The sequence below is a fragment of the Rana temporaria genome, chromosome 12, assembly GCF_905171775.1.
Source record: "Rana temporaria chromosome 12, aRanTem1.1, whole genome shotgun sequence".
Taxonomy (NCBI): domain Eukaryota; kingdom Metazoa; phylum Chordata; class Amphibia; order Anura; family Ranidae; genus Rana; species Rana temporaria.
Window position 1 is genome coordinate 14,421,949 of NC_053500.1, and position 24,974 is coordinate 14,446,922.

Below are 24,974 nucleotides of genomic sequence, written 5' to 3' on the forward strand. Positions count from 1 at the left end.
TCATGGGTGGATAGTGACCACGCGCGGGTGTGCGGGGGGTTCGAGAGCTCGCTCCTGCGATGGGGGGGGTTCGAGAGCTCTCCCCTGCGATAGTGGAGGAGGGGGGGGGGTTCGAGAGCTCGCTCCTGCGATAGTGAAGGGGGTTCGAGAGCTCTCCCCTGCGATAGTGGAGGAGGGGGGGTTCGAGAGCTCTCCCCTGCGATAGTGGAGGAGGGGGTTCGAGAGCTCTCCCCTGCGATAGTGGAGGGGGGGGGGTTGGAGAGCTCGCTCCTGCGATAGTGGAGGGGGGGGGGGGTTAGAGAGCTCTCCCCTGCGATAGTGGAGGAGGGGGTTCGAGAGCTCTCCCCTGCGATAGTGGAGGAGGGGGGGTTCGAGAGCTCGCTCCTGCGATAGTGGAGGAGGGGGGGGGTTAGAGAGCTCTCCCCTGCGATAGTGGAGGAGGGGGTTCGAGAGCTCTCCCCTGCGATAGTGGAGGGGGATGAGCCGGAACAGCTAGGCATGTCTTAGCCATCTCCTCCGTTGCAGCATCTCTGAGCTCAGGGAGAGAAATCCCATGTGAGGGGAGTCAGAGAAAGAGCTCACTCTTGGGGGGTGGAGCAAGAACAGCTTCTTAGCGTCTTAGCAACATCTTCTTAGCGTCTTAGCAACATCCTAGCAACAAGGCAGAATGGGATGATGCCATATCAGGGAGTTTTTCAGCCAGGCTTCAGGAGGTACATTGATGGCCTAAACCTATAGCAAGGGCATTACACAACTTTGGTCAAAGTTTCTGGTTTGTTTGCATCTCTTGACCTTCCCTCTTAGATTGTAAGCTCTAAGGAGCAGGGCCCTCCAATTTTAAAGTGTACTGTATTTGTACTGTTTAACCTCAATTTGTAAAGCACTGCGCAAACTGTTGGCGCCATATAAATCCTGTGTAATAATAAGAATCTTCAGACGCCCCATACCTGCATAAGCAGTTTTTTTTTTTTTTTTTTGGTAAAAGATGAGCTGTGCCTTTAAGCTGCCCACACATTGCCCAATTTCGGACAGTTCCTGTTGGCTCAGCTGAAAATCAAAGCATTGTGTGGCTCAACAAACGTGGATAAATCAATCGACTTTCGTTAAAGGAGCCGCCTAGAAAATGGTCAGCTAAACATTAAATAATCTTTCCCTGCTTGCTCCTGTAGAGGGAGCTCTCCCCACAGTCCTCCCCAGGAGACCCAAGGGCTGTGCGCGGTCCGGGAGGCCGTATCTGAAAACTGAGGGAAGGTGACACCACCGATGGCTCGGAACCTCGCATCTCTCTCCTGCAGAGCTCCCCTCCTGAGCAGCCTCTTTAGGTCAGTGATTGCTGAACTACAAGTCTCAGCAGGCGGCCGCAGACACATTATGCGGTTATCACTCAGTGAAAGGCCAATGTGATTTCCAGAACCAGACATACATCCTGTATCCCCCCCCCCCCCAGCAGATAAAATGATTTGGGAGGGGAGAGGTGCATGGCAATCCTGGAATTCAAACCAGACAAGATGGGCTCGGCTCCTCCCAGTGTTCTCCACTCCATACGTGATCTCTCTTTAATAAGGGAATAATCTCCCGCATGTGGTCAGCCAGCTGCGTCTAACCAGGAGCCACTAATACAATTATTATATAATTATGGGGGAAGGGCAGAGGGAACGCTGAGGCCCCCCCCCCGGGGGGGCCGCCACTTCCTGTCTTGTAATCATTAGAGATGTACATAGCAGGGAGGACTGTGCCAGCGGGTGTGCCCTGTACAGGGGGGGGGTGCCACATGGATGAGACGGGTACAAGGGCAGCCCTCTGCAAAAGGCAGTGAGAGGTCTTGGCAGGGTGGTGGAGTCTTGATCCCTAATTATATCTCCCCCCCCCCCTCAGTACACAGAATCTGGGATAATAAGAACTTCGGCCCGATTCACACCCATGGCATTTTCAGTGCATTTTGCAGATTTGCACTGCAGTCCATTTATTATGGTTTCCTATGGAACACGTCCTGCGGAGCAAATCTGCAAAATGCACTAAAAATCCCGTAAATGTGAATCCAGCCCTGGGCTCTGTTCTCACTAGTGCAACTTGTCAAGTCGCATTACAAAAACCATGTATTTCAATTACCAATCGCTCTAATTACTGGGACTCAAGTCACATCGACTCCAAAAAAAAAGGGTCCCTGCACTACTTTGCTGTGACTTTCTTGCGACTTAAGTGCCATAAGAGTGTAAGAAAGAGGCGCATGAAAGTCGCACTAGTGAGGATAGAGCCTTTAAGAGCATCCAAACCCCAAAAATAAAGATTTACTATTTTGCAGGATACTGGTGATAACATGTGGTGGCTGCATTTGTTTTCCTAATTTTAGCCCCGGTTCACGCTTATGCGAAATCGATGCGGATCAGATATGATCTGAAAAACATAGATTTGCATTTTATCTAAAAAAAAAAATGAAGGCTGTTACATACATATTATATATATATATATAATATAATGATCACTGAGGGCACCACTGGCGTTCCTCTGATCATTCAGCGCACCACTGGCGTTCCTCTGATCATTCAGCGCACCACTGGCGTTCCTCTGATCATTCAGCGCACCACTGATGCTCCTCCGATCACCGAGGGCACCACTGGCGTTCCTCTGATCACAGAGGGCACCACTGGCGTTCCTCTGATCACTGAGGGCACCACTGGCGTTCCTCTGATCACTGAGGGCACCACTGGCGTTCCTCTGATCACTGAGGGCACCACTGGCGTTCCTCTGATCACCGAGGGCACCACTGGCGTTCCTCTGATCACCGAGGGCACCACTGGCGTTCCTCTGATCACCGAGCGCACCACTGGCGTTCCTCTGATTACCGAGCGCACCACTGGCGTTCCTCTGATCACAGAGCGCACCACTGGCGTTCCTCTGATCACAGAGCGCACCACTGGCGTTCCTCTGATCACAGAGCGCACCACTGGCGTTCCTCTGATCACCGAGCGCACCACTGGCGTTCCTCTGATCATTCAGCGCACCACTGGCGTTCCTCTGATCACCAAGGGCGCCACTGATGTTCCTCTGATCACTGAGCGCATCTCTGATGTTGCATAAAACGTTCAACCCTCAGGAAGGTGTCTATGATCATCTACTGTCTTTTTGGAGACCCCAGAAACTGCCCATCAGTATGGATCCACCAAGTGGGAGGAACACCTACCAAATAAATATAAAACACCTTCCCCCGACTGTGTTCAGCAATTCCAAATGGTTACAGTGGTCCCGACAGCAGTTGGATCAGGAGAGGTCAGGCGTCAGCCAAGCAGAACAATGGTGGCCATTTTGTGCAGTTAGAGAACAAGTGGAATTCCCTGTTTGGAGTGGAGTGGTGCATCATTCAAATACCTGCTGGGATATGATTGGCTGTGAGATCTACCCCCACCCCCCCGGCAGGGCCACTCTTATCACCGCAACATCATTTTCTTTTGCGCCCTCTAGTGGCTTCTTCATAGGAATGTAAGAGCATTTTTTTGGGGCCAGCGACACAGGAAACTCGGCTGAAAGGGCCGGCTTGTTAAGTCACGCCAGTGCCATAGGGGGGGGAAGGGAGATCTCATCCGTTGTGGTCCCAGAGAGTAGTGACAACATGGAGATCGAGTCCCAGCCTGCACCCCCCTCCCCCCAACAATAGGTGGAGCTGTTTTCTCCAAGACTTAATAAAAGTCCAGCATGGAGTCCGTTAGACTTCTCTAGTTCCTGGTGAATTGGATGAGCTGCAAGTGGTCAACATCATGACGTCTGCTCTCCTTTGTATGAGACAGGTTCTCTTCAAAAGGGGAGGGGCAATAAAAAAAAGAAGAAAAAATTAGTAATTTGATGAAACGTCTCATGCAGTGCCTGTGGATGATGAGGGGGAAAACCAAAAAACTTTGTACAGTATGGATCTGGGACGGTTGGTCACCTTCCCTGGACACCACAGCGGGTGAGGATTTGTCAGGCGGGGGGCACGGTAACCTTTCTATGCCAGGTGTTAAGGCTCCTCCCACAGGTTGGTCTGGGCACAGTATGGGCCCTTAAACATCACATGACCAACTGCACCCCCCGACACCAAACAGCAAGGGCCTGTTACCTCAAAACAAAAAAATCCCTCTCCGGAGTTTATTAGAAAGTTCAGCCTGGACCCCCCCCATGACTAGGCAATCCAGGTGAACTCTTTAATCGGGCCGCGGCTGACGTCCGGCGTGCAATCTTCGATCTCATCGTCCTCCAGTATGACGTCGTCCTGAGAGGTCTCTGCCTCGTCCTTCCACTTGATGTCGTCGTCCTCCTCTCCTCCCATATCCTCGTCCACCTTGAGCTCGTCTACGTCTTCTATGTAGTGCCCTTCCCCCGAGTACACGCCGTCGGGGGAGTGGCCTCCGCGGGCCATGCCTCTTCCTGCACAGTCCATGCACACCCCGTGCCTCCTCGAGCCGTGCTTGATGCCCACGCTGGCGGCAGACATGAAGACGCGATTGCACACCTTGCACACGTACTTCTTATCCTTGCTGTGGACCTGGACAGAGGAGACAAAGGTGGGGGACTTGGTTATTACAGAACTGTGTATTCAGCTGGAGTTCAAAGACAAACCGCAATACAGTGCATTCACTATATCTGGTCTCCCCAGGAGCCTGCATTCACTATATCTGGTCTCCCCAGGACCCTGCATTCACTATATTTGGTCTCCCCAGGACCCTGCATTCACTATATTTGGTCTCCCCAGGACCCTGCATTCACTATATTTGGTCTCCCCAGGGGCCTGCATTCACTATATCTGCTCTCCCCAGGAGCCTGCATTCACTATATCTGCTCTCCCCAGGAGCCTGCATTCACTATATCTGGTCACCCCAGGAGCCTGCATTCACTATATCTGGTCTCCCCAGGAGCCTGCATTCACTATATCTGCTCTCCCCAGGAGCCTGCATTCACTATATCTGGTCACCCCAGGAGCCTGCATTCACTATATCTGCTCTCCCCAGGATCCTGCATTCATTATATCTGGTCTCTCCAGGAGCCTGCATTTACTATATCTGGTCTCCCCAGGAGCCTGCTTTTACTATATCTGGTCTCCCCAGGAGCCTGCTTTTACTATATCTGGTCTCCCCAGGAGCCTGTAGTCACTATATCTGGTCTCCCCAGGAGCCTGCAGTCACTATATCTGGTCTCTTCAGGAGCCTGCATTCACTATATCTAGTCTCCCCAGGAGCCTGCAGTCACTATATCTGGTCTCTTCAGGAGCCTGCAGTCACTATATCTAGTCTCCCCAGGACTCTGCAGTCACTATATCTGGTCTCCCCAGGAGCCTGCAGTCACTATATCTGGTCTCCCCAGGAGCCTGCAGTCACTATATCTGGTCTCCCCAGGAGCCTGCAGTCACTATATCTGGTCTCCCCAGGCCCCTGCAGTCTAAAAGGCACCCACCCCCTCCCCACATAGGCAGAGACTTGCAGAGCTGTGCTGTGAACAGACCAGCTCTATGCTAATCTATTTATAGCACCCACTCCAACACAAAATTCAGCCTGGTTTTATCAGAAGAACAGAGCAGGAGAAAGCCACAGGACTTACTGCTTTGAAGAGAGATAACAAAACACTGCAGATATATGTGCCTGGCTCAAATTTTATGAATGGGGTTTACATCCACTTTAAGTGAAGGTCTTTGTGCCCAAATTTCAGCTCTATTGCACCTAGACATTTTGGGGATTTTTTGGGACAGCTAAGGATTCAAATATCTGAAGTTTTTTATTTTATTTTGCCATATCCCACTGGGGATATTTTCATTCACGTCCTGTTGCAGAAGCACCACGGAAAAAGGATATCCCCAAAATAAAGAAAATCCCCTCTATACACGGAATCCTGATCCAAGAGACCCCTACATCTATGCCAACACCACCCAAAAAAAATTATGGAAAAGTTGTTGAACAGAGCGATACCTGCAGGGACATAAACTCTTGGAATTTCAGATGAGACAGCAGGTATTGGCTGACGTTTGAGCAACGCACCACTTCAAAACCCTGTGAGTGAAAAGTGAAAAGAGCCTCAGCTCCAGCTCCATCCAGGCCACCCCTCCTCCAATGGGATCTCCATGATTCAGCCCCATGGGTAGGACGAAACATGTTTGGGGGGGATCCTTGGGCTGAGGCCATGTCCCTTTTCATACACAGGTTTGATGATGTGCAGCTAAGGACGTTTCTCTTTTTTTAGTATTGGTATCCATGGAGCTGGGTCCTCGCCTGCACTACCAGCGATCTACCAGAAGAGAACTCTTTGGAGCCTTGAACAACATCGGCAGCTTGGAAACTTTAGACAGTAAATTTGGTGACAACTGAAAAATGTTGTTTCCACCACCCTCTGTGCCAGTGACAATGGTCACAAAGACAAATGGGAGACCCAGAGGCAGCAATAAAAACCTGACAGGGGTTCTAACCTCTCATTACACCATCCAAAACTAAAATGAACAGTTGCAGGGGTCTCAAACTGCCGTCCCTCCAGCTGTTGCGAAACTACAAGTCCCATGAGGTATTGCAAGGCTGACGGTTATAAGCATGACTCCCACAGGCAGAGGCATGATGAGACTTGTAGTTTCACAACAGCTGGAGGGCCGCCAGTTTAAGACCCCTGAATCTGACCTCACACACATTCAAATTTAAATTGTACATTCAGCCACAGCTACATAGGGTTGGGGCTTTGCAGGACCAGGATATATAATGGAGTGGATTCATTCTCTGATCGATCGGTTGCTATGGGTAACAGACAACTCTCCCCCCTCTGAAGGAAACGTCTTGTCTGACACTGGAAGTAATAAAGGTACATGGATCCCTGCCAGGTACAGGGTCCCGCGCCATGTCAGACAGACAGATGGGTGGCGCCCCTGGAGTAAGAGCGCTGGGTGAGACGGTCCCCCCGGCTGGCTCTGGTTACACGGTGAAGGAGGCTCGGCGCAGTGAGATGAGGAGACAGATGGTCTTGCAATTATATGACAGCAGAGGACACTGCAAGACAGAGCGGGCACTGCTGCCATGGCAACCGTGATAGCGGCTTCTTAATGAGCCCGGATAAGTGGCACTGACGAAGTGTCCCTGAGACTTATCCCCCGAGGAGGGGGCACATTGGAGTGGGTGGAGGAGGAAAAAACAACATATCAGGCACTCCGTCGGCCTTCTCTACAACGTTCCTCTCCTTAATAATCTCTGCCTGAGGAACTCCATACACTGTGAAGCCAATCGGGTTCTTCCTTTCATTCTACTGTACTGCCCTGGGACAATCTGTTGGACAATGCTATTGGTCGCCATAGATAACAAAAGCAGTTCTCATATCGAGAGAAACTCAACTTTCGGCATTTATTCTCTGGCTTGCACTGTGTGAGTGAAACAAAGAGTGTGATTGGTTGTTACGTGGAACTCAGTACAGGGATGGTGGGAACCCCTCATAATGGGCACAGTAGGTGGACAGACCCCCGGGAACCCAGCACAGGGATAGTGGGAACCCCTCATAATGGGCACAGAAGATGTACAGACCCCCGGGAACTCAGCACGGGGATGGTGGGAACCCCTCATAATGGGCACAACAGGTGTACAGACCCAGGAACTTGACACACGGATGGTGGGAACCCCTTATAATGGGCACAGAAGATGTACAGACCCAGGAACTCGGCACAGGAATGGTGGGAACCCCTCAAAATTGGCAAATTGGGTGTACCGACCTGGGAACTCAGCACATGGATGGTGGGAACCCTTCATAATGGGCACAGCAGGTGTACAGACCTGGGAACTCAGCACATGGATGGTGGGAACCCTTCATAATGGGCACAGCAGGTGTACAGACCCAGGAATTCGGCACAGGAATGGTGGGAACCCCTCAAAATGGGAAAATTGGGTGTACCGACCTGGGAACTCAGCACAGGAACAGTGGGAACCCATCATAATGGGCACATCAGGTGTACAGACCCGGGAACTTGGCACGCGGATGGTGGGAACCCCTCATAATGGGCACAGAAGATGTACAGACCCAGGAATTCGGCACAGGGATGGTGGGAACCCCTCATAATGGGCACAGCAGGTGTACAGACCTGGAAACTCAGCACAGGGATGGTGGGAACCCCTCATAATGGGCACAGCAGGTGTACAGACCTGGAAACTCAGCACAGGGATGGTGGGAACCCCTCATAATGGGCACAGCAGGTGTACAGACCTGGGAACTCCGCACAGGGATGGTGGGAACCCCTCATAATGAGCACAGCAGGTGTACAGACCTGGGAACTCCGCACAGGGATGGTGGGAACCCCTCATGATGGGCACAGCAGGTGTACAGACCTGGGAACTCGGCACAGGAATGGTGGGAACCCCTCATAATGGGCACAGCAGGTGTACAGACCTGGGAACTCGGCACAGGAATGGTGGGAACCCCTCATAATGGGCACAGCAGGTGTACAGACCTGGGAATTCAGCACAGGGATGGTGGGAACCCCTCATAGTGGGCACATCAGGTGTACAGACCTGGGAACTCGGCACAGGGATGGTGGGAACCCCTCATAATGGGCACATCAGGTGTTCAGATTCAGGAACTCGGCACAGGAATGATGGGAACCCCTCATAATGGGCACAGCAGGTGTACAGACCTGGGAACTCAGCACAGGGATGGTGGGAACCCTTCATAATGGGCACAGCAGGTGTACAGACCCGGGAACTCAGCACAGGGATGGTGGGAACCCCACATAATGGGTACAGCAGGTGTACAGACCCAGGAACTCAGCACAGGGATGGTGGGAACCCCTCATAATGGGCACAGCAGGTGTACAGACCCAGGAACTCGGCACAGAGCTCTCGCCAATAGAGTCCCCAGTAGGTCTTTCAGGGAACAGTGGATCTGAGTCTCACCAATACCTTCCCATGGTCCATAATAAGTGGGTCCGCTAGCCTGGGCACCCAGAATGTATCTGTCCTCTCTGGTTTAGGAACATTGGCAGTCTAGGATTACTTCTGTCACTGCCATGGTGCTCCTCTCTTGATAAACTGTCCTATATGTGTATGAATGTTGCTTCACACTTACATGAGCCTCCTTTCCCTGGCCTTGCACGGTGGTCATGTTTTCAGAGCTCTCATGGTCTCGGTGTAGAGCCGCTGGTCACCAGCAGAGGGCAGAGTTGACCTAGAATACTTCTCCCTCCCCGCCTGTCACAGGGTGTGTCTGCCTGTCAGCGCTGGGCTTCACCTTAATTCATCAATGTAAAACCTGAGGATTAGTCATTAACCGTGCCCTGTAATTTCACGCTGGATTCCTTCATGTGCCGAGTCCTCTTTATACACAGGGTGGACCCGTCACACACAAAGCCGTCTTACGGGACAGACAGATTTTCTTAAAGACGCAGCCCTGCGATTCACTAACTCATACGAGGTACAAGCCGCCTCGTGCCTCACACACCGCTAGGGAACTGAAAGGCAGAATACTGACCCAGCGGAGTTGTGTACTAAACAGAAGCACTTTTTTTTTTAGGGGATTTCCTGGAGAACGGCGCAGAAACTACAAGGATTTCCTCCGCCCACAACACCACCTGCTTGTGAAATCTGGTACTTTGGCGCAACCGATAACTACAAGGGTTCCATATCGGAACCTCAGAATTACACTGGGGGTGGAGGAGAAGGGGCGGTTCCTAGAATGGCCTGACTGGCTCCTGAATTCTGAATTTGACCATTAGATATGGAGACAATAGAGAGAGAGAGACGCACACACACACATAAGAGAGAGATATAGAGACAAGGAAGAGATATGACAGAGAGAGAGAGGTAAAGGAAGAGATATGACAGAGAGAGAGGTAAAGGAAGAGATATGACAGAGAGAGAGGGGTAAGGGAGAGATATGACATAGAGAGAGAGGGGTAAGGGAGAGATATGGAAACCATAGAGAGGAAGAGAAGGGAGAGATAGGACAGAGAGGGGTAAAGGAGAAATATGGAGACAGAGTGGTAAGAGAGAGAGATGCAGATAATAGAGAGAGAAGGAGAGATATGGATACAAGAGAGAGGGAGAAAAAGAGAGAGAGAGAGAGAGGTAAGGAAGAGATATGGATACAATAGAGAGAAGTAAGGGAGAGATATGACAAAAAGGGGTAAGGGAGAGATATAGAGACAGAGAGGTAAGAGAGATTTGCACATAATAGAGAGAGATGTGGAGACAATATAGAGAGACACAGAGAGGTAAGAGAGAGAGAGTTGCAGAAAATAGAGAGAGAAGGAGAGATATGGAGACAATAGAGAGACACACAGAAAGGTAAGGGAGAGATATGGAGACAGAGGTAAGGGAGAGGAGAGAGAGGTAAGGGAGAGGAGAGAGAGGTAAGGGAGAGATATGGAGACAGAGGTAAGGGAGAGGAGAGAGACACACAGAAAGGTAAGGGAGAGATATGGAGACAATAGAGAGAGAGAGACACACACACAAAAAGGTAAGGGAGAGGAGAGAGAGGTAAGGGAGAGATATGGAGACAGAGGTAAGGGAGAGGAGAGAGACACACAGAAAGGTATGGGAGAGATATGGAGACAATAGAGAGAGAGAGAGAGACACACACACAAAAAGGTATGGGAGAGATATGGAGACAGAGGTAAGGGAGAGGAGAGAGACACACAGAAAGGTAAGGGAGAGATATGGAGACAGAGGTAAGGGAGAGGAGAGAGAGGTAAGGGAGAGATATGGAGACAGAGGTAAGGGAGAGGAGAGAGAGACACACAGAAAGGTAAGGGAGAGATATGGAGACAGAGGTAAGGGAGAGGAGAGAGACACACAGAAAGGTAAGGGAGAGATATGGAGACAGAGGTAAGGGAGAGGAGAGAGAGGTAAGGGAGAGATATGGAGACAGAGGTAAGGGAGAGGAGAGAGACACACAGAAAGGTAAGGGAGAGATATGGAGACAGAGGTAAGGGAGAGGAGAGAGACACACAGAAAGGTATGGGAGAGATATGGAGACAATAGAGAGAGAGAGAGACACACACACACAAAAAGGTATGGGAGAGATATGGAGACAGAGGTAAGGGAGAGGAGAGAGACACACAGAAAGGTAAGGGAGAGATATGGAGACAGAGGTAAGGGAGAGGAGAGAGAGGTAAGGGAGAGATATGGAGACAGAGGTAAGGGAGAGGAGAGAGAGACACACAGAAAGGTAAGGGAGAGATATGGAGACAGAGGTAAGGGAGAGGAGAGAGAGACACACAGAAAGGTAAGGGAGAGATATGGAGACAGAGGTAAGGGAGAGGAGAGAGACACACAGAAAGGTAAGGGAGAGATATGGAGACAGAGGTAAGGGAGAGGAGAGAGAGGTAAGGGAGAGATATGGAGACAGAGGTAAGGGAGAGGAGAGAGAGACACACAGAAAGGTAAGGGAGAGATATGGAGACAGAGGTAAGGGAGAGGAGAAAGACACACAGAAAGGTAAGGGAGAGATATGGAGACAGAGGTAAGGGAGAGGAGAGAGAGGTAAGGGAGAGATATGGAGACAGAGGTAAGGGAGAGGAGAGAGAGACACACAGAAAGGTAAGGGAGAGATATGGAGACAGAGGTAAGGGAGAGGAGAGAGATACACACACAGAAAGGTAAGGGAGAGATATGGAGACAATAGAGAGGAGAAGTAAGGGAGAGATACGACATAAAGGGGTAAGGGAGAGATAGAGACAGAGAGGTAAGTGAGATTTGCAGATAATAGAGAGAGATGTGGAGACAATATAGAGAGGCAAGAGAGAGAGAGTTGCAGAAAATAGAGAGAGAAGGAGAGATATGGAGACAATAGAGAGAGAGACACACAGAAAGGTAAGGGAGAGATATGGAGACAGAGGCAAGGGAGAGGAGAGAGAGGTAAGGGAGAAAGGTAGGCAGGAAAGCAATAGGATGAAATAAAGGTAAGGACGAGAGACAAGGAAGCAAAGGGATAGAGAGGGACCAAGAGACAGGAAAGCAATTGGGGAAGACAGAGAATGGAAAGAGAGAAAGGAAAGCAACAGGGAAGAAAAGATACAGGGAACAAATGGGGGAGAGAGAAAGAGTAAGGTAAATTAACAGGTAAAGGAGCGAGAGACAGGGAAGCAATGGGGGGGGGGGGGGGGTTTGAGAATTAAGAGAAAGATATAAAGGGGAGTGATAGAGAGGCAGAGAGAAGAGGGGGACAGAGAAGCAACTCTGAGAGGAGAGAGAGTGAGCACCCACAATTGAAATAACAATTTGAGTTTTAAGAGAGAGACAGTGAAGTGATATGGTGAGAGAGAGAGAGAGTGTCAGGGAAGCAATTGAGAGAGTGTATGTGCACCCACAATGGAAATCATTTTTGTGTTTGAGAAGAGAGACAACAGAGAGAGAGAAATCTAATGGAAAGAGAGAGAGAGGAAGGGATGAATGTGGGGGGGGGGGGGAGAGAGCAGAGGGCGATCAGAAAGAGGAAGGGATGAACGGGGAGAGGGATCAGAGAGCGGAGAAGAAGGGATAATGGGGGGGGGGAGAGAGGAAAGGAAGGGATGAAGGGGGGCGAGAGATCAGAGAGAGGAGAGGAAGGGATGAAGGGGGGTGAGAGATCAGAGAGAGGAAGGCAAGAAGGGGAGAGGAAGAGAGAGAGCGAGACCAAAGCGAGGAGAGGAAGGGATAAAGGGGAGAGAGGAGAGGGAGAAGTAAGGGATGAAGGGGGAGAGAGGAGAGAGAGCGAAGAAGAGGAGAGAGAGCGAGGAGATGAAGGGGGAAGGAGATCAGAGAGAGATGAGGAAGGGATGAAGGGGGAAGGAGATCAGAGAGAGGCGAGGAAGGGGAGAGGGAGGAGGAAGGGATGAAGGGGAGAGAGAGGAGAGGAAGGGATGAAGGGGGAGAGAGAGAGATCAGAGGAGAGGAGAGGAAGGGATGAAGGAGGAGAGAGATCAGAGAGAGGAGAGGAAGGGATGTCGGTGGAGATCAAATAGAGGGAAGGGGAGAGGGAGAGATGAAGGGGGGAGAGAGATCAGAGAGAGGGAGAGATGAAGGGGGGGAGACAGATCAGTGAGAGGAGAGGGAAGGGGAGAGGGAGAGATGAAGGGGGAGAGAGATCAGAGAGAGGGAGAGATGAAGGGGGGGAGACAGATCAGTGAGAGGAGAGGGAAGGGGAGAGGGAGAGATGAAGGGGGGAGAGAGATCAGAGAGAGGGAGAGATGAAGGGGGGGAGACAGATCAGTGAGAGGAGAGGGAAGGGGAGAGGGAGAGATGAAGGGGGAGAGAGATCAGTGAGAGGAGAGGAAGGGGTGTCGGGGGAGATCAGAGAGAGGGAAGGGGAGAGGGAAGGGGAGAGGGAGAGATGAAGGGGGAGAGAGATCAGTGAGGGTAGAGGGAAGGGGAGAGGGAGAGATCAGTGAGAGGAGAGGGAAGGGGAGGGGGAGAGATCAGAGAGAGGGAGAGATGAAGGGGGGGGGGGAGATCAGTGAGAGGGAGAAATGAAGGGGGGGGGGAGAGATCAGAGAGAGAAGAGGAAGGGATGAAGGGGGAGAGAGATCAGAGAGAGGGAAGGGGAGAGGGCGAGATGAAGGGGGGGGGGAGATCAGAGAGAGGGAAGGGTAGAGGGAGAGATGAAGGGGGAGAAAGGTCAGTGAGAGGAGAGGGAAGGGGAGAGATGAAGGGGGGAGAGAGATCAGTGAGAGGAGAGGTGAGATGAGAGGGAAGGGGAGAGATGAAGACACAGAAGGTGTGTGAAGGGAACGCCTATACAAAACATACAGCCAGGCAGACGGGGATTATAGGGAGCTTAGGGATCTCCTTCCAGCTGCCGAAGCCTTTGCTCTGCCCAGGTAGACAGACACACTGAAAGAAAAATAAGTCTGTATTGTATCAGCCAATCAGATTCTCCTGGTCATGTGACACACTGACAATGGGGTTCTTTGGGGGAAGGGAGACCCCTCCTCATTCTGACACGTGTGCACCGTGGTCAGCGTTCCCCCATAACAGGCGCCATTTGTAGAGGAAATGGTAAACAAGGCCGGGCGTTCTGAGCGGTCACAGGATGTGCTGGGAGGATCACCTCCATACACCCATCTCACAGACAGGATGGAGCCGCCCAGCAATGACCCACTTCCCTTCCTTTGGCCACTTCACATTTGAGGTCAGTCAAAGGAAATGGTCAGACTCTGGTGACCCCCCCAGCAATGCAGCCCCATTTCCAGCAGGCGATTGCACGGCTTCATAAGATGGGTGACACAGAAATAAATCAGGTCATGTGTATATATAGCAGCAAAGACTTCTCTGAACAATACAGACTTCTAGACGAGCCCTGAACATGGAGCTCCAGGTTGTGTCCGGCCTCTGACCAGTAATGGGGGGGGGTATTGTTCTCTCATCCGCCAGAAACTTATTTTCATTGAATTTCTGGACAGAGTAGAGAGAGGGTTGGAGCATCTGTCAGGTTTTATTTGCCATCTGTGGCCTCCCATCGGAGAGGTTACTCATCACTTCCTGTAAGCACAGGAAGTGAAGGTAAATCTCTCTAATGGGGTCACAAGAAAAAAACATGACAGAAACGGTAACTCTATCCAATACTAAAACAAGTTGAACTGAATAGAATATGGAGAATGCTACTGCTGAACTGCCTCTGAAAATGCAAGCTGTCCGCCCATCGTCCCCGACCTGGAACAAGCGTGCAGCCAGAGACTCTGCTTCCCCGACCTGGAACAAGCGTGCAGCCAGAGACTCTGCCTCCCTGACCTGGAACAAGCATGCCGCCAGAGACTCTGCGTCCCTGACCTGGAACAAGCGTGCAGCCAGAGACTCTGCTTCCCCGACCTGGAACAAGCGTGCAGCCAGAGACTCTGCCTCCCTGACCTGGAACAAGCATGCCGCCAGAGACTCTGCCTCCCTGACCTGGAACAAGCGTGCCGCCAGAGACTCTGCCTCCCTGACCTGGAACAAGCATGCCGCCAGAGACTCTGCCTCCCTGACCTGGAACAAGCGTGCAGCCAGAGACTCTGCCTCCCTGACCTGGAACAAGCATGCCGCCAGAGACTCTGCCTCCCTGACCTGGAACAAGCGTGCCGCCAGAGACTCTGCGTCCCGACCTGGAACAAGCGTGCAGCCAGAGACTCTGCGTCCCTGACCTGGAACAAGCGTGCAGCCAGAGACTCTGCGTCCCTGACCTGGAACAAGCGTGCAGCCAGAGACTCTGCTTCCCCGACCTGGAACAAGCGTGCAGCCAGAGACTCTGCGTCCCTGACCTGAAACAAGAATGCCGCCAGAGACTCTGCCTCCCTGACCTGGAACAAGCGTGCCGCCAGAGACTCTGCTTCCCCGACCTGGAACAAGGGTGGCGCCAGAGACTGCGTCCCTGACTTGGAACAAGCGTGCAGCCAGAGACTCTGCGTCCCCAACCTGGAACAAGCATGCCGCCAGAGACTCTGCGTCCCCGACCTGGAAGAAGCGTGCAGCCAGAGATTCCAAACTCTTGATCTGCATAACTTAATTTGGGTCAGAGCCATAGACAGCCAGGGAGGTGGCATTTTTTAAAAGAAATGCGCGGCATCGGCAGCTCACATACTGTCGCAGTATGGGCTTCCTTAAAGGCGTTCAAAGCGTCAGAGATCTGGTGGTCAGGTAGGATGCGGTCCTTTAAGGCAGACAGCGGTCTCCATGGTAACCAAACACTGCCGGCGTCGAATGTAATAGGCTCATATCACCTCCTCGGCCTGTCTCCAATTAATAAGACATCATTATGAGCGCACATCAGAGCCGGACACAGGGGGGCGGGATATAAAAGGCACAATCCTGACAGACAGACAGAATTCTGGATTTAAAGGGAGCTTGTTAGGACAGAAAACTTGGCCCAGCGCAATCAGGATTTCCAACATGACCGATCGCTGCTCGTTAAAGAAAAATGATTACTCATTAATTAATTCCGAATCAAACGATTGCAGTTGCATACAGGCAGGGATGAAAGCCTGCACCTTCAAACCCAGGAGCCAATGGCTGCTTCCATAATTCCCCCTATGACAGGTTCCCTTTAAACTGACTTAAGCCACGCCCACTTGTACTGCTGTCACCCATCTAGCCTTAAAAATCTGTCCCCTCCTCCCACCTATGCCAACCAACCTGTGTAAGAAAGGTACATAAAACGTACCTATTTTCAACCTACTTCTCTCATATTACTTGTGGCAGCTGCAGGGGAGAGGAGAGGGTGCTCCAACAGCAGCTAGTAAAGCCTGGAATGGTGATATGAGCCATAGGCTTCAATGGCCCACCCATTGCTGGTGCTCTGTCCTCTCCCCTGCAGCCGGATCAAGTGACCTATGGGGGATGTCACCATTCCAGCCTTTACTAGCCGTTGTCTGCGCTCCCTCCTCTCCCCTGCAGCCGGATCAAGTGACCTATGGGGGATGTCACCATTCCAGCCTTTACTAGCCGTTGTCTGCGCTCCCTCCTCTCCCCTGCAGCAGTGTTGGCTGACACAGAGATCCGGATCAAGTGACCTATAGGGGATGTCACCATTCCAGCCTTTACTAGCCGTGGTCTGCGTTCCCTCCTCTACCCTGCAGCAGTGTTGGCTGACACAGAGAGCCGGATCAAGTGACCTATGGGGGATGTCACCATTCCAGCCTTTACTAGCCGTTATTTGCGCTCCCTCGTCTCCCCTGCAGCAGTGTTGGCTGACACAGAGAGCCGGATCAAGTGACCTATGGGGGATGTCACCATTCCAGCCTTTACTAGCCGTTGTCTGCGCTCCCTCCTCTCCCCTGCAGCAGTGTTGGCTGACACAGAGAGCCGGATCAAGTGACCTATGGGGGGATGTCACCATTCCAGCCTTTACTAGCCATTGTCTGCGCTCCCTCCTCTCCCCTGCAGAAGTGTTGGCTGACACAGAGAGCCGGATCAAGTGACCTATGGGGGGATGTCACCATTCCAGGCTTTACTAGCCGTTGTCTGCGCTCCCTCCTCTCCCCTGCAGCAGTGTTGGCTGACACAGAGATCCGGATCAAGTGACCTGTGGGGGATGTCACCATTCCAACCTTTACTAGCCGTTGTCTGCGCTCCCTCCTCTCCCCTGCAGCAGTGTTGGCTGACACAGAGAGCCGGATCAAGTGACCTATGGGGGGATGTCACCATTCCAGCCTTTACTAGCCATTGTCTGCGCTCCCTCCTCTCCCCTGCAGAAGTGTTGGCTGACACAGAGAGCCGGATCAAGTGACCTATGGGGGATGTCACCATTCCAGCCTTTACTAGCTGTTGTCTGCGCTCCCTCCTCTCCCCTGCAGCAGTGTTGGCTGACACAGAGAGCCGGATCAAGTGACCTATGGGGGATGTCACCATTCCAGCCTTTACTAGTCATTGTCTGCGCTCCCTCCTCTCCCCTGCAGCAGTGTTGGCTGACACAGAGAGACGGATCAAGTGACATATGGGGGATGTCACCATTCCAGCCTTTACTAGCCGTTGTCTGCGCTCCCTCCTCTCCCCTGCAGCAGTGTTGGCTGACACAGAGAGCCGGATCAAGTGACCTATAGGGGATGTCACCGTTCCAGCCTTTACTAGCCGCTGTCTGCGTTCCCTCCTCTCCCCTGCAGCAGTGTTGGCTGACACAGAGATCCGGATCAAGTGACCTATGGGGGATGTCACCATTCCAGCCTTTACTAGCCGTTGTCTGCGCTCCCTCCTCTCCCCTGCAGCAGTTTTGGCTGACACAGAGATCCGGATCAAGTGACCTATGGGGGATGTCACCATTCCAGCCTTTACTAGCCGTTGTCTGCGCTCCCTCGTCTCCCCTGCAGCAGTGTTGGCTGACACAGAGAGCCGGATCAAGTGACCTATGGGTGATTTCACCATTCCAGGCTTTACTAGCCGTTGTCTGCGCTCCCTCCTCTCCCCTGCAGCAGTGTTGGCTGACACAGAGAGCCGGATCAAGTGACCTATGGGGGATGTCACCATTCCAGCCTTTACTAGCCGTTGTCTGCGCTCCCTCCTCTCCCCTGCAGCAGTGTTGGCTGACACAGAGAGCCGGATCAAGTGACCTATAGGGGATGTCACCGTTCCAGCCTTTACTAGCCGCTGTCTGCGTTCCCTCCTCTCCCCTGCAGCAGTGTTGGCTGACACAGAGATCCGGATCAAGTGACCTATGGGGGATGTCACCATTCCAGCCTTTACTAGCCGTTGTCTGCGCTCCCTCCTCTCCCCTGCAGCAGTGTTGGCTGACACAGAGATCCAGATCAAGTGACCTATGGGGGATGTCACCATTCCAGCCTTTACTAGCCGTTGTCTGCGCTCCCTCGTCTCCCCTGCAGCAGTGTTGGCTGACACAGAGAGCCGGATCAAGTGACCTATGGGTGATTTCACCATTCCAGGCTTTACTAGCCGTTGTCTGCGCTCCCTCCTCTCCCCTGCAGCAGTGTTGGCTGACACAGAGAGCCGGATCAAGTGACCTATGGGGGATGTCACCATTCCAGCCTTTACTAGCCGTTGTCTGCGCTCCCTCCTCTCCCCTGCAGCAGTTTTGGCTGACACAGAGATCCGGATCAAGTGACCTATGGGGGATGTCACCATTCCAGCCTTTACTAGCCGTTGTCTGCGCTCCCTCGTCTCCCCTGCAGCAGTGTTGGCTGACACAGAGAGCCGGATCAAGTGACCTATGGGTGATTTCACCATTCCAGGCTTTACTAGCCGTTGTCTGCGCTCCCTCCTCTCCCCTGCAGCAGTGTTGGCTGACACAGAGAGACGGATCAAGTGACATATGGGGGATGTCACCATTCCAGCCTTTACTAGCCGTTGTCTGCGCTCCCTCCTCTCCCCTGCAGCAGTGTTGGCTGACACAGAGAGCCGGATCAAGTGACCTATAGGGGATGTCACCGTTCCAGCCTTTACTAGCCGCTGTCTGCGTTCCCTCCTCTCCCCTGCAGCAGTGTTGGCTGACACAGAGATCCGGATCAAGTGACCTATGGGGGATGTCACCATTCCAGCCTTTACTAGCCGTTGTCTGCGCTCCCTCCTCTCCCCTGCAGCAGTGTTGGCTGACACAGAGATCCGGATCAAGTGACCTATGGGGGATGTCACCATTCCAGCCTTTACTAGCCGTTGTCTGCGCTCCCTCGTCTCCCCTGCAGCAGTGTTGGCTGACACAGAGAGCCGGATCAAGTGACCTATGGGTGATTTCACCATTCCAGGCTTTACTAGCCGTTGTCTGCGCTCCCTCCTCTCCCCTGCAGCAGTGTTGGCTGACACAGAGAGCCGGATCAAGTGACCTATGGGGGATGTCACCATTCCAGCCTTTACTAGCCGTTGTCTGCGCTCCCTCCTCTCCCCTGCAGCAGTTTTGGCTGACACAGAGATCCGGATCAAGTGACCTATGGGGGATGTCACCATTCCAGCCTTTACTAGCCGTTGTCTGCGCTCCCTCGTCTCCCCTGCAGCAGTGTTGGCTGACACAGAGAGCCGGATCAAGTGACCTATGGGTGATTTCACCATTCCAGGCTTTACTAGCCGTTGTCTGCGCTCCCTCCTCTCCCCTGCAGCAGTGTTGGCTGACACAGAGATCCGGATCAAGTGACCTATAGGGGATGTCACCGTTCCAGCCTTTACTAGCCGCTGTCTGCGTTCCCTCCTCTCCCCTGCAGCAGTGTTGGCTGACACAGAGATCCGGATCAAGTGACCTATGGGGGATGTCACCATTCCAGCCTTTACTAGCCGTTGTCTGCGCTCCCTCCTCTCCCCTGCAGCAGTGTTGGCTGACACAGAGATCCAGATCAAGTGACCTATGGGGGATGTCACCATTCCAGCCTTTACTAGCCGTTGTCTGCGCTCCCTCGTCTCCCCTGCAGCAGTGTTGGCTGACACAGAGAGCCGGATCAAGTGACCTATGGGTGATTTCACCATTCCAGGCTTTACTAGCCGTTGTCTGCGCTCCCTCCTCTCCCCTGCAGCAGTGTTGGCTGACACAGAGAGCCGGATCAAGTGACCTATGGGGGATGTCACCATTCCAGCCTTTACTAGCCGTTGTCTGCGCTCCCTCCTCTCCCCTGCAGCAGTGTTGGCTGACACAGAGATCCGGATCAAGTGACCTATGAGGGATGTCACCATTCCAGCCTTTACTAGCCGTTGTCTGCGTTCCCTCCTCTCCCCCGCAGCAGTGTTGGCTGACACAGAGAGCCGGATCAAGTGACCTATGGGGGATGTCACCATTCCAGCCTTTACTAGCCGTTGTCTGCGCTCCCTCCTCTCCCCTGCAGCAGTGTTGGCTGACACAGAGATCCGGATCAAGTGACCAATGGGGGATGCGCTCCCTCCTCTCCCCTGCAGCAGTGTTGGCTGACACAGGAAGCCGGATCAAGTGACCTATGGGGGATGTCACCATTCCAGCCTTTACTAGCCGTTGTCTGCGTTCCCTCCTCTCCCCCGCAGCAGTGTTGGCTGACACAGAGAGCCGGATCAAGTGACCTATGACCTAAGAAAGTATGCAGTACCACTTCTTACCAAAGTGTGGCGCTTCATGTGCTCCCTCCTGGTGAACTTCTTGCCGCAGATCTCACAGGGATAGGGCCGCTCCCCCGTGTGAGAGCGCATGTGTCTCTTCAGGATGCATTGGTGCATGGCGGAGAAGCTGCAGTACGGACACTTGAACTTCTTACGGATGACGGTGAATTCATTGACTGAAATAGAGAGGAGAGAGGTCGTCACCACGGGCAGCAAGTCGCTTCCATATATAACACAACAGCGGGGTTCAGGAGAATAATACAGCTGCTAAACCCCCCCCCCCCCAAACTCAGGAGCAAAGGAGCCATTGCAGCAGCTCAAGTATGAAAGCAGGCTTGCAGGGGGAGTGGCCGTTCAGTGGGTGGATTTATAGAAGGGAGTCAATCCTTGAATGGAGTCATCAATCTCAAACCAATCAGAGAGAGGCCGGAGGTGGGGCGTGGCACAAGGCCTGGAGAACTGCGGCGTTGGGAGCCTCCCTATGCTCTGTAGCAGTGAGAACAAACTTACTAGATAAAGGGGCCCTCAACTGTGGCCCCCAACATGCCTGTCTATTATCTGTATATGGTCCTCTCTATTCTGAGACACAGAGTGCACCATACACAGAATGTTATTTGTGGCTCCTTACACAGGCATGTGGGGCTCTGGTATAAAGGAAAACTCTGATGTAAGGGGGTCTCCACAGCCCCCTCCTAACGCAAGAGTCCACAGAGTTCCCCCTTACATCAGAGTCCACAGAGTTCCCCCTTACATCAGAGTCCACAGAGACTGCAAACACGTTACTACAGGAGATGGTCAGAGAATGTGCAAACACACTACAGGAGATGGTCAGAGACTGCAGAAATACTACAGGAGATGGTCAGAGACTGTGCAAACACACTACAGGAGATGGTCAGAGACTGTGCAAACACACTACAGGAGATGGTCAGAGACTGTGCAAACACACTACAGGAGATGGTCAGAGACTGTGCAAACATACTACAGGAGATGGTCAGAGACTGCAGAAATACTACAGGAGATGGTCAGAGACTGTGCAAACACACTACAGGAGATGGTCAGAGACTGCAGAAATACTACAGGAGATGGTCAGAGACTGTGCAAACACACTACAGGAGATGGTCAGAGACTGTGCAAACACACTACAGGAGATGGTCAGAGACTGTGCAAACACACTATAGGAGATGGTTAGACGGAAGACATGATACAGGAGATGGTCAGAGACTGTGCAAACACGTTACTACAGGAGATGGTCAGAGACTGCAGACATACTACAGGAGATGGTGATAGACTATAGACATACTACAAGAGATGATCAGAGACTGCAGAAATACTACAGGAGATGGTCAGAGACTGCAGAAATACTACAGGAGATGGTCAGAGACTTCAGAAATACTACAGGAGATGGTCAGAGACTTCAGAAATACTACAGGTGATGGTCAGAGACTGCAGACACAGTACAGGAGACGGTCAGAGACTGCAGACATACTACATGAGACGGTCAGAGACTGCAGACACACTACATGAGACGGTCAGAGACTGCAGACACACTATATGAGATGGTCAAAGACTGCAGACACACTACATGAGATGGTCAGAGACTGCAGACACACTACATGAGACGGTCAGAGACTGCAGACATACTACATGAGACGGTCAGAGACTGCAGACACACTACATGAGATGGTCAGAGACTGCAGACATACTACATGAGACGATCAGAGACTGCAGACACACTACATGAGACGGTCAGAGACTTCAGAAATACTACAGGAGACGGTCAGAGACTGCAGACATACTACAGGAGACGGTCAGAGACTGCAGACATACTACAGGAGATGGTCAAAGACGGCAGAAATACTAGAAGAGATGGTCAGAGACTTCAGAAATACTACAGGAGATGGTCAGAGACTGCAGACACAGTACAGGAGATGGTCAGAGACTTCAGAAATACTACAGGAGACGGTCAAGGACTGCAGACATACTACGGGAGATGGTCAGAGACTGCAGAAATACTACGGGAGATGGTCAGAGACTGCAGAAATACTACGGGAGATGGTCAGAGACTGCAGAAATACTACTGGAGATGGTCAGAGACTGCAGAAATACTACGGGAGATGGTCAGAGACTGCAGAAATACTACGGAGATGGTCAGAGACTACATATATACTACATGAGACGGTCAGAGACTTCAGAAATACTACAGGAGACGGTCAAAGACTGCAGACATACTACAGGAGATGGTCAGAGACTGCAGAAATACAACATGAGATGGTCAGAGACTTCAGAAATACTACAGGAGATGGTCAGAGACTGCAGAAATACTACAGGAGATGGTGATAGACTATAGACATACTACAAGAGATGGTCAGAGACTGCAGAAATACTACAGGAGATGGTCAGAGACTGCAGAAATACTACAGGAGATGGTGATAGACTATAGACATACTACAAGAGATGGTCAGAGACTGCAGAAATACTACGGGAGATGGTCAGAGACTGCAGAAATCCTACGGGAGATGGTCAGAGACTGCAGACATACTACAGGAGACGGTCAGAGACTGCACACATACAACATGAGATGGTCAGAGACTGCAGAAATACTACAGGAGATGGTCAGAGGTTGCTATAGGAGACTGCTAGAGAGGAGTTATTACAGCCCCTTTATCAATCAATGCTCTCCCTCCCACTGACTGCTGGGGTCAAAGGGCGGCAGGATCTATGGCACAGCAGAGATGGGAGGATCACACTGGATATTACTTTTTAAATCTTCTAAAAGGGAAACCGTTCCTTTAAATGTTTTTAAATGTCTGTGTAACCATTTGGGTTGGGGTGCTCCAATAGGAACGCAGTATTTATAAGACAGTAAGAAATCTCTCTATTTCCAGGCTGGTAGTCTGAATAGGGCGCTCAGACACACGGACCTGCCCATGGGCTCAGGTGCCCTCACTCAGCAGGAAAGGGTCCCTGGATATAATATACGGTTGGGCACTACATTTCGGTGGTTGGCACGGAGATGTGTGCCGCTCAGAATACCTGCTGCAGACACATGCTGACCCTTTAATTCTCCCCGTCTGGAATCAGATCACTAATAATACATCAAGACACCCCCCCCACCCCCCCCCTCCTCCCTCCTCCGCTGCCACGCCTGCTGTAATCGCTGTCCTCACATGACCAGGCGCAGCCTTGCACTGCAGGTAGCAGGAGTGAGCCCAGGCCTCCGTGTTTAGAGGACTGAGATAAATGCACCGCCGCCGCTCGCTGTTCCTCCGGCTTCTATGCTGAGAGCCAATGACCTACAACAAGGGTACGGCTAGGGGAGATGGGACTCATGGTCTTCATGCTTCTTCTGGGGTCAGACAGATTTTTTAGAGGGGGGTCAGTGGTGGCAACCTGTGCGCAAATCCTAGAGAGTTTTATCTCTGCTGACCACTGACAATGACCAGACACCACGGCCCCGAACCTAAACAATGACCAGACACCACGGCCCCGAACCTAAACAATGACCAGACACCACGGCCCCGAACCTAAACAATGACCAGACACCACAGCCCTGAACCGAAACAATGACCAGACACCACGGCCCCGAACCAAAACAATGACCAGACACCACGGCCCCGAACCTAAACAATGACCAGACACCACGGCCCCGAACCTAAACAATGACCAGACACCAGGGCCCCGAACCTAAACAATGACCAGACACCACGGCCCCGAACCTAAACAATGACCAGACACCACGTCCCGAACCTAAACAATGACCAGACACCACGGCCCCCGAACCGAAACAATGACCAGACACCACGGCCCCGAACCAAAACAATGACCAGACACCACGGCCCCGAACCAAAACAATGACCAGACACCACGGCCCCGAACCTAAACAATGACCAGACACCACGGCCCCGAACCTAAACAATGACCAGACACCACGGCCCCGAACCTAAACAATGACCAGACACCACGGCCCCGAACCGAAACAATGACAAGACACCACGGCCCCGAGCCTAAACAATGACAAGACACCACGGCCCCGAGCCTAAACAATGACCTGACTCCACGGCCCCGAACCTAAACAATGACCAGACTCCACAGTCCCGAACCTAAACAATGACTAGACACCACGGCCCCGAACCTAAACAATGACCAGACTCCACCGTCCCGAACCGAAAACAGTGACCAGACACCACGGCCCCGAACCGAAAACAATGACCAGACACCACGGCCCCGAACCTAAACAATGACTAGACACCACGGCCCCGAACCTAAACAATGACCAGACTCCACAGTCCCGAACCTAAACAATGACTAGACACCACGGCCCCGAACCTAAACAATGACCAGACTCCACGGTCCCGAACCGAAAACAATGACCAGACACCACGGCCCCGAACCGAAAACAATGACCAGACACCACGGCCCCGAACCGAAAACAATGACCAGACACCACGGCCCCGAACCGAAAACAATGACCAGACACCACGGCCCTGAACCGAAACAATGACCAGACACCACGGCCCATGAACCGAAACAATGACCAGACACCACGGCCCA

General features: G+C 52.1%; 2 protein-coding genes across 2 annotated transcripts in view; both read right to left on the reverse strand.

Moving 5' to 3' along the window:
- Positions 1-261: 261 nt before the first annotated feature.
- ZBTB46 (zinc finger and BTB domain containing 46) overlaps positions 262-24,974 on the reverse strand; it is a 96,502-nt gene continuing 71,789 nt past the window's right edge. Inside the window, exons 5-6 of the mRNA XM_040331299.1 lie at positions 20,424-20,599; positions 262-4,516 (exon numbers count right to left, since the gene is read on the reverse strand). Coding sequence (XP_040187233.1) covers positions 4,154-4,516; positions 20,424-20,599 — 539 coding nt within the window. The 3' untranslated portion in view covers positions 262-4,153. The remainder of the gene's footprint in view (positions 4,517-20,423; positions 20,600-24,974) is intronic.
- Positions 16,238-19,460, reverse strand: LOC120919235. The gene is made up of 2 exons (XM_040331298.1): positions 16,643-19,460; positions 16,238-16,336 (listed from the first exon to the last, which is right to left on the reverse strand). The coding sequence occupies exon 1, from the start codon at positions 19,416-19,418 to the stop codon at positions 17,292-17,294; it is 2,127 nt and encodes a 708-aa protein (XP_040187232.1). The 5' UTR covers positions 19,419-19,460; the 3' UTR covers positions 16,238-16,336; positions 16,643-17,291.

Bases quoted from the DNA above. Each gene is read 5' to 3' on its own strand.
- LOC120919235 (XM_040331298.1), bottom strand. From the start codon at position 19,418: ATGGTGAAATCACCCATAGGTCACTTGATCCGGCTCTCTGTGTCAGCC.